Raw genomic sequence first — 16,807 nt, forward strand, 5'->3', positions numbered from 1 at the left:
GGTCCGATTTTTAAAACATCGAAGATAAGTGGGGGAATTGATCATGATACCAAACATTTTCAGGGTAAAGTGAACAAAATGTTTGGAGAAATTGGCCGGTTTAGTCTTTAGCGCAATCAACCCAAAGAAAGATGGGAAAACCTCTCTCAACTTGAAACTCCCAAATTACCCCGGTATGCAATAAACCTCGCTGCCCTTCGGAAATTTGACGATTTTCACATTTTCTCCTTCCTCCACCGCTAGCCATGGCGAAATTGAAGACGGATTCTCCTCTCGCTCGCCGTATCGCCCAATCTTTCATTAGCTTCCTCGATTCCGGTAATTTTTCTACATTTACCTCTCCGTTTTTACTTCAATATGTTCTTTTTCAGTCAGTCAACTGTGGTATTCTCTTGTTCAATTCCCTTTTTTAACTACCCTGTGGAATTGATTTTGTTGCTTTACTGATTATTCTTGAACTAGTAGTGCAAATGTATCGGGCGATATTTCTTTTTTTTTTCTTTATTTTTGTTTAAGTTGAAAATGGGAACTATATAAAGAAACATCTATTGCAATGACGTCAATTTTTTATTGTTGATAGAAATCTTATTGGCAGTAGTAATTAGGATACTTTCGGTATTGAAGAACTTTAATATTGGTACGAATTGTGACAGAAGACTATTAAATTTTAGAATTGGTGATCTTTTATTTTTATTTTTATTTTTTGAAGATGTTTGGTAGGAGTAATTTGTTTTAATTGTGGTGGAGTTAATTTTTTCAGAATTTTCTGTTGCGACAACTTAAAAACATTTTTTAACATTAAATCCTGTGGTGTTTATTAATTCTTGCTATGTTTGTTTGTCAGTAATCCAGTTAAGCTTTTGTACGGGAAGTTTTAAGAGTGAACAATATATCCACAAAGTTAAGTTGGAAATGTTTTTCTGATTACGAACCAAGTATTAGAAAGTTATTGATGTTATAAAACGTTTCCATGGAAAAGCTTCTCAGAGCAAAATAGCCATTAATGAGGTCCTTTATCTTAGGATAAATTTTCTATACCATCTCAAAGAATTTTTTTTTATTTGTTATTTTTAGAATAGTGCATCTGAATACTTAAGTACATAAGAGATAAAGGACATGTGGCAAAGATCTCAATTCACTCGTGTAAATAATTTTTGACATTGACGGTATACAAATGATTATTCCAAAAGTCCATGTGGACATCTTGGCGATTTATTGCAATTGTTCCTGATGTTAGATAAATCTTTAAGCTAGATGAGAATGGTTTACTTTGATAATCTGAGATTAGGCATCTGCAACTGCATTTGTCCACTTTGAGAATCTGTAGTACCGACCCCAATCTGATTGTTCATGTGAAAATGAGTGATAAAAATTTGGAATGCTAAGTTTTAACATCATCACTGGTAGCCTTAAAAACAAAATAAGAAAAGATCCCCCTGGTAATTTACCTGTTCTCTTTGTTCAACTCTGGGTCAATGTGACATCATATTTATTTGCATCTTTTCCTATTTTAGCAAGATGAGAATTTAGGCTTGTTTTGTGTTCTTACATGTACATGTGTGTGTGTGGGTCTATCTATATGTAACTAACACTATAAATGGTTAATACATAGCGCTAGATGGTATTAAATTTTTTCTAAATAGACACTAATTGGCAAAAAACTGATTTTTGTGATAATAGGACAAAGAAATTTGATTAAAATTTTTAAGTACTAGCAAAGATATATATTAGGAAAGTAGAATGCGACTTTCTACTACATACATAACTAATCACTTCATGCAGTGCTGGTATTTGATTTTGCCTGATATGACAAGACTAGTTTTTCAAGTTCTGTTTGTAATTTTCCTGAAATTGTTATACGTTGGTATGGAAGAAATTATTGGAGACATAAGGGGGGCCCTTTGTCCCACCCCCCTCATGTTTAGCCTTTTATTAATTTCATTTTTTTTGAAGATGTTTTTGTAGTTCAGATGCAAATCATTGCTATCCTCTTTTATCTTTCTTTTTTCTGTACTTGGTATTCATATTCTTATTATGTTGAGGCTACCATTCTGTATTATCTGTCTCTATCATGGCAGTTGAACCCGCTTCTGGTGTTGATGCTGAGGGTATTGAGGTAGCCAAGGAATGCTTGTCAGAGGCATTCAAGATTGAATTGTCATCTGAAAATCAATTAAATTCTGAATCATTGGTTGACATATTCAGTTCCTGGGAGACAGTTGGAAGGAGTAACAGCAATGCTGATCTTCCCCATGAGGTGTCTCCAGGAGATTGTGCATCCACATCCTCGGCAGGAAATGCTAGTGATGCTCATCATCTTAAGCCCTCGTATTCTCAGGTTCGTTTTTAGTGCAAGCATCTTTCGTTTTATTGGTTTTGTTGGATTTGGGTGACTTACCAAAACATTCTTTTCCTATACATGGTTGTCCCTATACATAGTCAAATGCATTTTAAAGTTATAGTTCAGATAATGTTGTACGTGGCGTTGTGTCTAAGCCTATTTTTTTTGGCATTTTTTAAACCGAAATTCAGCATCTGATAATCCTTTGGGACTGTTTGTTTTGAGGGAATGGGAGGGAAAGGAAATGGAGCGATAAGGTTTTTGATGCTTGGGATGATTTTTGATAAGGGAAAGGAAAGGATTGGGAGAATGGAGGGATAAGGTTTAGTTATTTTTTGTCAGCCTGGTTTCCATCCAAAAGTGGGCAGAAACGGAGGGAAAGGACATAAAGATTAATAAAATTTTTAAGATTTCCTAAAAAAACCTATCATGTGCTTATACATTAGACTTTTAAATTATGGATAAAAACGTAACTAATGCATGTTAGTTTCCTTTCCTTTCCTTCCATAATCCAAACAAGATGGACGGATTCAGGTTTCCTCTACTCTCCTTTCTTTTCCTTTCTGTCTCTTTCCTTCAAAAAACGGTGCCTCACTTTTTCCCCCTAAAATGTGAGCCTTGTCCCAAAACTGTTATGTTAAGTAAGATATAGTTGTGCTCCCATTTTTGTACTCGATTTGTTTTATTGGAGAAAAAATGAATAGCCTTATTATTATTATTTTGAGATCATGTTTTCTTGGTTTTCTGGTATTGTTTTATATCTGCGTTCTTGATATAAGTGGATTACTGAAATCTATTAAAAGCTTTGGAATGTCTACAAAAACAAACTTGTTCTTGATATGTCACAAGTTTTGGTCTTTGTATGGGGTGTCTGTTATTCTATTTTTGGTTTCTGTAGACACACATACAGGTTCTCTCTCTCTCTCTCTCTCTCTCTCTCTCTCTCATGCAGAGACACACATACATGCGCGCGCACACATGTACATATAGGCATATCTCTAGGCACATATATGTTGGTGTGATTATACCTGCTACTTAGACAATGGGAAAACTTTTATTTTGGGATGGTATTACAGTAAGTTAGGAGAAAATACTGGGAATTTATGATGTATGGGAAATTGTGCTCTTTGGGCCATGTAATGACATTCTCATGGTCTGTTCTCTTTTTAAGTGGTTTGTCTAACTTTTTGACATATGTTTCTATTACATTACATGAAGATTTAAAATGTGGCTTCCAAAACACTTATCTGCTAAGTGTACTTCCAGTTTCTTTATTATTCTAGGTAATCAACTTATTGGGAAATCAATATTCTGTGTTCATTATTTATAGAGAGAAGTACATTCAGGAAGCAGCCCATTAGATGTTGTCATCAGATGCTTTTGGCCAAAAAACTATTTTGGTTAAAAAAGAAACTATGTGCTAAACCTTATTTCCTGGTAGGTTTGTTGTAACTGTGCCTTCGAGAGTTTGATTCTGTTTCATGTCCATAAACAGGTTGATGGTTGGAGCAAAGAGGATCAGACACATGGTAGGTGATCTTTGGACTTCTCTATCCTGATTGAAAAAATGTGGAAACCTAGGATAGCTAAGTGCTGGGTTTTCCCTTCCAAAATTTGGTTTATGTTGTGTAAAAATACTGCATTCTCAAGTCTCTGGTTGTTTGACATAAATTTTTATTTCTTCAAGTTTGTAAATTTGCTCAGATATTAGTTAGAAAGGAGTTGCTAATGTTTGGTGCCTATTATGTACAAAATCTTTTGAATTATATTGGACCACGATTAAAATGGTTGTGAATTGCAGTTATACTTTTTGAAGATAATTTTTTAATACTGGACTGATCTGAATAAGGTTTGCTGTGAGCCATACCTACAAATTAGACTGTTAATTACAATAATCGAGCGAGTTAGACTGTTAGAGAACTTATAGTCTCCAGGTCAAGAAAATGCCGTCATTAATCCTTTTGTTACATTGGATGACTTGCATGCCCCTAGACGAACTATGTAAAAGCTTTCTTGTCCAGAATCATTGATGCAGCGTTAGACAAGCTATTGCACGGACTATTGATTTGATAATTCTTAGTTGTAGGAACCTCTAGAATCTTAGAAAACAAGAGAGCAGCAGTAGGAATTTACAAGAAGCAAGTTAGGAAGGCAGAGGTGGAGAAAGTCCAGCATATAATATGTAAGAATTCTACCTAGATTTCCCTGTAAATGACCTGTTATGGTAAGGCTGCTTCAAAACTCAACACAATGTCATTTACTTGGGTGGACATAATTTTACTTCATTCCTTCTCTACACCACTCTACTACAAGGGATAAGTGCAGTACACAACAATTGGAGGCTAAGGCTAGTAGGAACTAAGGAAACATCATAACCAAGCTTGCTTGAGAACTAGGGAAACTAAAAGCTAAAAGAGTAGGAAGCCAATTTTTGCTTGAACACTTGAATTTTGATTTTACTCCAAGAAATGCTAAATCATAAAGCAAGTTAAACCATATCAAACTTATGGTAGATATAGCTAGAAGGCCTGCAGATCCATCACTGTCTAGATATCTTGAGATCGCTTGCCACTATCCTCTTGAATTTTGTTTCTCATATGCATTCTGTGATTGCAATGGTAAGTGTGGTTAGGTGATCGGTTCTTGGAGGGCTATCTTTTGTTTGCTACTTTTTCAATTCATTCTCATCTTCCCCAATCTTTCTTTTATCATTTCATATTCAAGTTTTGCCTTTGCTTTTAAAATGGGGCATTTGATTCTTTACAGGCTTGTGAGATGGGTTCTTAGGCTGATAGTAGCCTAAATTGTGCAGGGTACGGGGCACACATTATTAGTCTCGAATAAAGAAGATGTAGTTTCTTGGATAAGGGTTATCTAGAGTCGAATACATTTTCCCTTTTCCTTAGTTCATTGTGGTGTCAATATATGACCACCTTCTAAAGGTTTGGAGGATTTTGTTCTTATTATCTTGAAAAAACAATTAAAAGTTTACTTGATCAAAGCCTTAAATTAAATCTTGAAAGCCATCAACATTTTTCCTACAGTAAAAACATATTTTAAAAAATTTTATTTCACTGGTAGGTTGAGTTGCCTAAGTATATTTACAAGAATGCAAGATGCGAGAAACATGTCAGTGGCACTAAAATATTCCAGATCATGCATCAAGACAGTTCACATTCCTATCCCTATTAAATTTCGGTTCAAAATTTTTTTTTTTTGACCGGCATTATGCATGTCTGACTTCCAAGTATTCCTTATTTGTATATGAGATTAATATTTGGAGACAGTGTCCAGATTTACATCTTAAGGACCTTGTTTTGTATGATATAATTTCTAGCTTTTATGATGTTATGTTAGGAACATCAAAGGATGAGCTTTTTGGGCAATATTTTGGTGCTTTGGAAAAAATTCGCTATTTCAAAAGTACGGCTGATGGAAATGATGATCAGGCCCAGTTGGATAGAGCCACACATATCTTTCACAAAGCATTGGAGGTATTTGTCTTTTAGTTGCTTCATAGTTTATTTGGATTTACTTGAAAAATGTGCCTTTCATAATTTCTGAAGCAAAACTATGATATGGCATACCACTTTTACAGCATGCGTTTTAGCTGCTCAGTGACTGTTCCAGTGTATGTTGTTTGTCACTTTGTCAAGCTCCAATGCAATTTCAAAGTTGTTATATAAACTGATTTTATCACTGCATATAGTTCAAAGATTGTCCTGTCCTGCAATACATTACATTGTTCAAATGCAGATGCTAGAGAATGCTGGATTTTAGTATTCAAATGTGCCTTTTTATGGTTGTATTGTTTCTATTTTTATTCTTTGCTAGATGACGGGGTTCTAGTAACACTTTTTCCCTGTTCTTTTAGTGTTTTTTTTTTTGGAAGTTATTTGTTAATTGACTTGGTGAAGAAAGTGAGAGCAGAAGCCAAGTATAAACATATTGGATCTTTTTGGTTGGAATATGGGTTTTCTAGATGCTTTAAAAAACCTCAGAGGTTTGATTTTCTTTGGCAGGAAAAAATTGTTGGTTTCAGAGCAATACTTGTTAAGAAAAATGTGGAGAGACAAATCAAATATAGAAAAAACTCGTTCTTTCTTTATGAATCTTAAATACTTAAAGCTTATTTTATCCATACGTTTTACTTAGTGCCCATGCTAGCAACTCAAGGATCTCTAACATATCTGCGTACTGGCTAAGCCGTGGATATACATGCTGAATCCTACCCTGTGCAGGACCACTTCTTGCAGGAACATAACATAATGTCTCCTGGATAGTACCAAGAGTTAATTCAAGGATTATCTTACTCTCTTTTTTATTATTGGGCATTATGGTCTGCAAGTTAGGAGCAAAGGTTTTTTCAGCTTGGTGTTGTACTGCAAGTAGACTTGCACTAACCTCTGATCGAGGCGAGAGATTACCTTACCTCCTTATCATCTTTGGTCATACTTTATCAATTTAATGCTGCTGGATATGTTCATTTACTTGTTTTTTTATTGCTTACCAAGTGCCACTACTTTATAAGTCAGAAAGGGTCCCACTTACCAGGGTTACCTCATCTCAATCATATCTAGAGCATTTCACCTTTCAGCAGGACCTCTAATTATTTGAGGTTATCGTTTTCAGGCCGAAGATAAATCCTTGTCCTCATTTTCCTGAAACGACATTTGCTTATGCATACTTCTTCAGGGAACCTAGTTCCTACACAATTCACCTTCCATGAGATCACTTTCCTCAAGAAATGCATCATTCCTTTTCAGTTGACTGACATTACCATATTAAACATCCTGCTCTCTCGGCTTCTCTATAAGATTCTTTGTCTCTTCTCTTTGGGTAAAAGATAACATAGTGTATATTGTCGTTCTGTGGTCACATGGTGTTCTTAAGGCTGGTTAGGGGCTAGCCCAGGAATAGGTGATCATTCTGGCACCCCTATTTAAAAGATAAGTTCTTATTGTTCATGGTGTTACTTAATTGTAGCGACTCCCTAGGCACTGAAGGAAGCTTTCCAACCCCAATTACTGAAGATTTTTCCCTGGAGGAACTCTTAAAGTCTCAAAATGGGATTTGGAGTCATTTTCCTCCTAGCAACATAACTTTGTAGATGAATTAACTAAACAAAGTTACTTCTTCTATTGCCATTTTGATCGTTTAATGCGCAATAAGTTCAATAGAGCAGCGTGATCATGCTCATAAATTAAATTTAGGTGCTTGTTAAATTGTCTACTGTGGTTTATTCTATTTCTAGGGTAATATTTTTTCTCTCACCCACATTATTTTCATAATCTGATTCAATTTCTTTGTTTACTATATTCTGCGCTGTCATTAAAATATGAAGGATGAAGATTAATTAAATGCTTAAGGTCTAAGCAAGAAGGCTTGTCTCACCTTATGGGATATGAGCTCTACACCATCTCTTCTCCTTTCAATGAGAAAAATTGGGGCTTTAGGCCTCGGCATGGGACTTTTCCACCTTATGGCCCATTAAGTTCATTGTACATGTTGTAGCTATTGTGGTTGTGTAAGCTAAAATGATCTGCATGAAGTTTGATAAAGTGTTGCTTTCCTGGTTTTTTATTTGTTGCTGAGCTTGCATTGATCAAGTGCGAAAATGCTTGTAATAACAGGAAATGCAAAGATCTGGTTGCCAGACTTTTGATGGAAGAAATTTGGCTGAGACGTTAAAATTGCAAGGTAGACTTAAAATAGGTGTTAAAATTTCTGGGTCATTTTTGAACTGGCAGTACTTCATATACATAGTCATTTTACTATAGATAGTCATTCTTTTTTATTTGTTCTAACCATTAGTTACTCTCCTGGTATCCTTCACTTTAAAGATGCTCCTCTGGTGTTACTTTGCATAATTATCTTCTGATGTTCATGATACTAAATCTTACTAAGTCTTTTTCTTTTGATATTGGACTTGACATTTTTTAATGATATATATATGTGTGTGTGTGTGTGTGTGTGTGTGTCTAGGTAACAAAGCCATGCAATTGAAGCTTTACTTGGATGCCATAGAGCTGTATACCTTTGCCATTGCACTTTGTGAAGATAATGCTGTTTATTACTGTAACAGGTATACTATTTATTTACTTTTGGATGTGTAACCATGGTGTTCTTTGCATTAAAGCATTCAACTAAATTCTGATGAGTGCAGATTCAAAGGTCTATAGGTTGTTATTAAACAATCTAAGTTACCATGTGAGTTTTTTGCTTGTGAACCAAACTTCTATGTTCATATATCATTATACAATCTGTAAACCTTGGGTGAAGCATCCTAACATGCTTAGTTGATAAAAAAATAACGTGCTTCGATAGGTAATGTTGCCGAAGGAGCTTTTAGGTTTAATGTTCAGATCGTGACTTGAACAATTATCTGTTTAACTAATGTAAAATACCTTCATGGAACAAGGGTTTTCATTTTTTCTATTGTGATCTTTCAAGTTGTCAGAAAACATACCCTTTGCACACTATCAGTTGTTTTGCTTTCTTTGTGGTGGTGCAGTGGTGCTTCCTGGCCATTTCTTTTTGTTTTGTAGATGATCTGTTGTTGTGTGAACTACCTATAGGGAATAACATGATTTGAGTTTGTTTCAGCCAGTTCCGATTCTACCATTTCTATTTCTCTTTCGTAGTTGTATTATTCAGGTTACTATATCCTTAGTCATTTGCTGTTTATTTTGTTTTTGGTTGTTTTATACAATAATTTGCTAAGTCGCCAATTGATTTACTAATAGCTTCTTTTTTAGAGTTATTGACTTTGGGGTTCTTAAAGTTTTAATGATGTAAACAATTGCAAATAGCAGATGTATAGCCAATTATGGCAACTTTGGATTTTAGTTGAAAATTGCGATGAATCTGTTAAATTTACCAGGGCTGCTGCTTATACTCAGATCAACCACTTTGAGGAAGCCATCAATGATTGCCTGAAATCAATTGAAATTGACCCAAACTATAGCAAGGCTTACAGTCGTTTAGGATTTGCTTATTATGCTCAAGGAAAGTACAGGGATGCTATTGATAAAGGATTTATCAAAGGTTGGTTTGGAATTGATCTAAATACTCTATATTACTCCAAGTGATGGTTGTAAATATAATGATTGCACCCAGATTTTAACTTGATCTGCTTTGAGTATTTTTGTGATTTCTGTTGTTTGTTGTTACATGTGCTGATAATTTTATTTCTTAACATATCTGTGATGAAGCTTAGGAGATTGTAGGATGCAGGAAAGTTGAAATGTCTAGACATGGTAACAGGTGAGATAGGGTAAATTATGTGGACGCATCTTGTCTTTTATATTACAAGGAGACATGGTAACAGGTGAGGTAGGGTAAATTATGTGGATGGATCTTGTCTTTTATCTTTTACAAGGACCTCCTATCTGAAATTTCATTGAACCCCTCTCAGGTTCCATATTTTATATTGAGACCTTCTCAGGTTTCAACTCTCCAGTAGACTACATAGGCGGGATATCCATTGGATACTATATAGACGGGATATCTCTATGACAAAGTAGTGGGGGCATTCAATGTAGTTTTAGAACAACAGCTGAAACTCCAGTGTTGTTTTCAACCAACAGCTGGAACTCAAAGAAGAAACCCAGCTTTTAACAACAGTTAAAACTCTACAATTATGAACTAGGTGTAGAGGAGCTCGTGGCTTTTTACTGAAGAAAAAAATTACGATTTCAATCACAAAAGCACAAGTGTTAACTACTCGTAATTGTTGACAAGGTTAGGTAAATTTCTGAAACAGGAGAGACCTTGGTGATCAGAGAAAAGAATACATTTTGGGCTATTTGCCTTAATTTAAGGGATCAATAAAGTGCAGTTCATCTTTAGGGGAGGGTGATTGTACACTACATGTATGATGAATTTATAGAATAAATGGAGTTCCATTCCATGTTTTAGAGGACCGTGAAATACTCAGAAGTGCTCCTAGATACCAGTGTCAGTTGCCCATCAAATTTATCTTGTAGATCATTCCTCTCACCTCTGCTTTCATCTTACTGGGGCTTTCACGTTTTATTTTTATTTTTATTTTTTTAAAGTCTCTCATTTTTTCATGTGTTTATCCTATTACATGATTTTGTTACTTTTTGGCATCATAGAGCTTTCACGTCAATCCCTGCTTAAGCCTGCTAGACCAACAAATAATAAATGAATGTAACCAAAATGGTGTAGTTAATTGAAACTCAGTGCATAAATTGTTCAACATGCTGGTGAAAATGACTTTCTAATCTTGATTCTTGGCTCTATGTTTAGAAATTAAGAAAAGAATTCTATGTTTATGTTTGGATTTATAATATAAAAATGTGATTGTTGTGGCAATTTTTATGCTTTTGTAGTTATTCTGTAGGTTTTGTGAAATATCTTTCATGTATTCTTGAGTTGATGAACCATCCATTATCTAGATTAATATAACTACGGCTATTGCAGATAATTACTACTTGTATGCTTGCTCTTACAGAATCTGCACCATAGAAAAAAAAAAGTTTGTCTTATAAGATTGGTGGTGCAAGGCACTTGCTTTCATGGTTGTGAATAACTAGATCTTACTATTTGAAAATTTAACGATTTGGAATATGTGATTCTCTTAATGCAGCATTGCAGTTGGATCCTAATAATAGTTCTGTGAAAGAGAATATTCGGGTTAGTTTGTGCCTTTAACTATGATTATGAATTTGAGCTTGTTTGTCGAAAGGGTGTGTGTGTGTTGTGAATCATTCTAATTGTGGTTAATATCATTCTCATATTCAATGTAGGTGGCAGAGCAAAAATTGAGAGAAGAACAACAAAGGGCAGGGCAAAGTCAGGTAATATGCAGTCGTATAATGCCATACAGCTATATTGTGGCAGTATGTTGAATCTGATGCCATGGCATGCAGATTCAGTGAAGAGGAAGAGGAAGTCTAAATTGTTCTTTGTGGAATCTCTATGATATTGTTTCAAGTAGTTTTAATACTGTATAGGGATCATTTTTTGCATGATTCAGTATTTTTTGCTATGCTTTGTTTCCAGCTAGAGCTCATGATTAATGAATAGAAGCTTCTCAAGATTTCTCGAATTTTGGAGGAGTGTCATATTGCTTCCTGTAACTGTGCATTAGTACGTATAATTTGTGGAAATTGGGATCATGAGTTTGGGGATTCTGGTTAATATTTGGGGTAGTTCTCACTGCTTGAATGTAGTGCTGTTGTAACTAATTTTGGGGTGAAGGGGGTATGGAGCTATCTAGTTTTAATTACGGGGGTATCCTAGTGCTTAAGCATGGGCTAGTTTTAATTACAGGAGTTTTTGCGTTGCATGTTGCATTGTATTACTGTTGGATGTTTTGAGAGTTTCTGCGGGTTATTGTACTGCAAATTGTGCAGAAGGATGATTCATTGAGTAAATTGTGAATGAGATAAATCACGTAGTATTAGTGGATATAATAATAAAAAATCAAAGAAACTCCTATATATGGATAGAGAACAAGGATGGAAAGTAAGATGAGAAGGTCAGCGTTGGAATAAGGGGCTAGGATGAAAATGGAATTCTAATTGAAGAGCAATGTGCATCTCAATAGATGGTCAAGGTCTGAAGTCAAATATCACTTATGGCCATTGAGATGTTTCCAAGTTCCTACAGCCCCATGTTACATATTCATTAAAATCTTCTGAGTTTTTCCTGAGAGGTGTAATATGCTCCTAAAGGATCCCACTATTGACCAGCCAATGTGCTAGACAGTCAAGCAGATGCCACTCAAAGGTCTTCCCATCTATTCTCTATACGTTTGATCCTAATTGACCTGAATGTGGATAAGAAGAAAGTGCTTCGATCTTGTACAGAGTTAAGAGTGTTGAGGAAAGACATAAAAGAGCACTGTTTCCGTATAAGCATGATATGTTGTGATTTCACTTATTTGTGGAACAAGAGGTATATAAGATACAAGTTGGAATTAGTTCCCTTGTGATGACTTCTTGAAGATCTTATGAGCATTGCTCAATTATAGGTTTGGTAGCAATAGGTGTTTTTCAAGTTATTTTCAAGCCTTTGCATGTAGAAATGTTAGATTGAATCTGAAGAAGCTGCAATACATGCACCTTGATGCTGGCGGCCTCTGCACTGGTGGCATCTCTCTAACAACCTCTGCACTGGTGGCATCTCTCTAACAACCTTCAAGTTGTGACGAAAATAGTGTACCAGTGTCTCGTTTGGCTTCTAGGTGTGCTGGGTGGTGGAAACCCTTTGGAAAATAAGCTTGCCTACTATACTCATCATGTAGCAGAAAGTTGCACTCATTGTTTGGGGTATGCATGTATAAGCTCATGGGTATATACATCTTTTATGGATGCTAAAGAAGTGGTCTCAAGTGTGTTATAGAAGGTCTCTCTTTGGTAGTTTGTCTAGCTATCTGTTCCACACATATATATACTGATTCTGGGAATTCCTTGTATCAGCCGATCACAAGATTATGCTTATTCTCCGATTTCTACCTCAGTAACAACTGCGTTTGTCCTGTTCAAGATTAACTTTTAAATTGTGATATTTTCCTTTTTATTCTATTTTCAGAATTCAAGTTCAAATCACCACCCTGCAGCAGGATCAAGAAGCCATGGTGTGCCTCCACCCTTTACGTCCATGCCATTTGACGCTACAGGCCTTCCTGTTGATATCGCTAGCATGTTCATGAATATGGCTCCAAATCTGTCCCCAGGACAGAATTTTCATAGTGGTCATGAAGGAACGAGCTCGACTGATGCACACGATGAGCCAGAAATCAGAATGGGTGGAAACATTAATGTTGATTTAGGTGAACACATGCCAGAGGAGTTTTCTGGAGCTCTACGGTCTATGATGCAGATGTTCTCAGGTGCAGCACCTCACGGCAATCCAGAAGAGAATGTGAATGGAAGATCAGCACCAAGTTGAGATTTTATATCTGTACTGCAGACTTTTCTCCATTGATAACTGAACTTTTGCCCTGATTTTTGGAAATTAATGGTGGACGTATCTGTAATGCCTGATTCTCAAATACAAGCAGAACAGTGTATTGTTGGAGGAGTCCATAGCATTCTCTCTATAGCTGCTGTCTCAATGTCATCAATTTTTTAAGGTTCAAAGGTAATATCCAGATTGGTGATTATCCTGGCATTTGATTTCTAGTGTCATTACAGCTTTGTTATAATGGCAAGTATGGAAGAGAATCCAAAATTCCGTTCCAAGTTGTAAATAATTTTAAAATCAGACATTTTCTTTTCTTGGGAAGGATATCCAAAATTCCGTTCAAAGTTGTGGACTAAAACCACAGCTAATTGAGAGTTGAATGAGGTGATTTGATGAAAAAGCATAATTTAAATGACTGACCTTCAAATGCTGTTCCATCATCTGCATGGTACGAAGAAAATGGTAAACTCCAACAAAAATGGTCTAATGCTAAATCAGTTGTTTTATTACAGTGCGATACTATAGTCTGATCTCATAATTATTGAGTTTGAAGTCACCAAACGAGATCTATCTGCAAACTTCTCTATCAGACGATGCTTCTTTTTTATTTATTTATTTATTTTTATTTCTTTCCTATATGCAATTGTTTAAGTGGCACACAAATGTTTGGTCCAATAATCCAGGTTTTGGATTTTAGGCATAAAGGATTCAGACCTATATCAATAAACGTCACAAATTCTTTTTTTTTTTAGTAGTTTCGAAAAAAAAAAACTCATTTTTTGAGTATTTCAATTTTGGACTTTTCCCTGCATATGAGGCTTCTCTAAAATGCTACGTGTGTTTGGATGAGAGATTATTTGAAAATATTATTTGGAATAATTTTATAATATTTTTTATGATGTGATGTACGTGAGATGAAAAAGTGGTTAGAAATATAAAAAAATGGTTGAAAAATATATTTGTGATGCACGCAAAATTTTTTTAAAAATAAAATATTATTGAAACAAGCCTTTAGTTGGGATTTAAAGTGCAAGATTATATACAAGTATAATTTGAAAACAACAGTATAATCTTTTCATCCAATTATAAGAGGGAAAGTTTAATATTTGACAAGATGTAATCGAGATTTGTAAATATGATTAAGCATATATAGCATTCACTTTTTGAGTTCTAGTGATCATTCTGCTGAGTCCAAATAAATTCTTGGTTGCTTCAACAATTGTTGGATGTTGGTGTAACTTGAGATAAAATTTGGAGGAATATATAGCATATACAACTAATTTCAATGCCTGAAATGGAGGTTTTAAAACTATGAAAATTGTTTGTGTATTATATCCTTATTTTTATAAATTGTTTTTCAAAACAAGGCAAGGGTGAGATTTAAAAAGCATGGAGGGGATAGGGAGATTAGAATTTAGAACCTGAGGCTCAACTTATATTATATTCTTATTTGCTCGAGGAGGTTGTAAAATGAAGACTTTAAAGAGTAATCTTCCAAAATATAGAGAAGGCAATTTCAAGAAAACTCAAAAATTTTCCAAAAAGCGAAGAAGGTCCAATTATTAAAGTCAATGCATAAAGAAAGCAAGATTTTGATGATGCTTTTCTATTGCATATCGAACACGAGAAAAACAAAATTGAGGTAAAAAATATAGTATTTCCTTAAGGGTTAAAAGCATAAAATTCCCTTGAACTTTACCCTTTACCCTTCTCAACTCAATAAATAAGCGCTTTGCCTCCCTGCTTTATGTTTTAGGTCAAAAGTGCCCCTTTAATATTAATTATACTTTTATTCCTTTTTCGCTTTGTGGTCCTTTTATTACTTGCCCCTTTACTTTGTATTTTTAAAATTTTCTTTCTTCTCTCATATAATCAACTACTTTCTTTTTTTTGCTATTATTTTCTATATATAAACTTTAACCTTCTTTAATTTATTCATTAATTATTTCAATTTTTTTACCTTTTGTTATTGGAAGTAATAATGATCATAAAGTCTATACTATATAATCTATGCGCATAAATTATTTCATACATTAATAAATTAATAAGTCTGGAGTTTCGAATAAAATAGTTTTTGATAACAACAATAACCAATTTAAATCGTAATAACATAATGTTTAATCAACTATACATAAAAAAGTAAATAAAAATATTAGTTACTTTCTTTTTTGGGATATACTTTTAATGTTAAGTAATTTAAAATTCTACTTTACTAATATCATTTTAAATAGTCAAATTAATTCTAGTTGTATACACATTTTGATTATGATAGGCGTCTATAAATTTTTCTTGCTATACAATTTGTCTTGAATTTTCTAATTGTGTAAATAAATAAAAAAAAATAATGAAATTATAAGCAAAAGATAATTACAAATTTATAATAAAGCAGACAAATTAGTAATATTACTATGAAAGTGAAACAAAATAGTGACATGAGAGAAGTGAAAAAATAGTAAAAAATAAAAAATAACAAAAGTAGTGGAAAAGAAAAAACAAAAGAATGAATGAACAAAAAAAGAAATAAAATAAAATAGTAAGAGCAGTTTTGTCTTAAAATATCAAATACGGGAACAAAGTGTTTATTTAAGGAGTTCAAAGGGGTAAAACTCAATTAAGGGTAAAGTTGAGAGGGGTTTAGTGCATTTAACCCTTTCCTTAAATGCTCCAAAGAAAAAAAATATTGATTCTATTCTTATAGGAATAATTTCAAAAACCTCCCCTAATGTTTTTAACAATTTCACTTAGCACCCTTAAACTTTTAAAATATCACTTACGTCTTCTATTTTTAACTTTTTGTAACATTATAAACCCATTTTAAAATATATTATTAAAAAACTTATTTTTGGATAGAGAATATATTTTCATTCCAATGTTGCCCTTTTCTTGTGTACCTTTTTGTTTTCATTGCAAATCTTGTTAATATCTTAAACTTTTAAAAACTTAGCCAATATGGTTTTTGTAGTTAAAATTTATAGGATGTTAATAATATTTAAAGACTTTTTTGAATAGTTTTTATGTCATCAGTCGACACAATAAATATAATATTTAGAAATTCACAAACACTTTTTAGCAAAAGAATAACTTCTTTCGATCTTTAAAAGCATCTTAAACAAGTTTGTAAACATAATTTTAAACGTGTCCTTTTTAGCATTCATAAAGTTTAACAATTTGAAAAATTTTCCATGTTGATTGCAAACATTTTGTACTAATTTAATAATATTTTTTGGCTTAAAAACACCTTTTTTTAGGGGGACTTGAAAACACCTTAAATACACTCTTATAAATAAATTATTTATACCCTAAAACTCCTACTGTTATATTATATCCCACAAAAATTGCACATTCACACAATTTGTCTATTGAGTTTAAGCTTTCTTAATATAATTTTAATTAAAAAAATGACAACGAATGGTACGTTTGGAGTGAAAACACCTTCTCTATCCAAAAATGAGTTTTTAATAATATATTGTGAATAATGTTACAAAAAGTCAAAAATAAGGGAGGCAAGTGATATTTTTCAAAATTTAG

General features: G+C 33.7%; 1 protein-coding gene across 1 annotated transcript; it reads left to right on the forward strand.

Annotated features, from left to right (window-relative positions):
• The first annotated feature begins 67 nt into the window (after positions 1-67).
• LOC113714797 (uncharacterized) lies at positions 68-13,486 on the forward strand. The gene is made up of 10 exons (XM_027238876.2): positions 68-318; positions 2,079-2,338; positions 3,837-3,870; positions 5,699-5,835; positions 7,975-8,041; positions 8,327-8,426; positions 9,225-9,388; positions 10,956-11,002; positions 11,116-11,166; positions 12,905-13,486. The coding sequence occupies exons 1-10, from the start codon at positions 246-248 to the stop codon at positions 13,262-13,264; spliced, it is 1,293 nt and encodes a 430-aa protein (XP_027094677.1). The 5' UTR covers positions 68-245; the 3' UTR covers positions 13,265-13,486.
• Positions 13,487-16,807: the final 3,321 nt, after the last annotated feature.

Source organism: Coffea arabica, chromosome 10c (assembly GCF_036785885.1).
Source record: "Coffea arabica cultivar ET-39 chromosome 10c, Coffea Arabica ET-39 HiFi, whole genome shotgun sequence".
Classification (NCBI taxonomy): domain Eukaryota; kingdom Viridiplantae; phylum Streptophyta; class Magnoliopsida; order Gentianales; family Rubiaceae; genus Coffea; species Coffea arabica.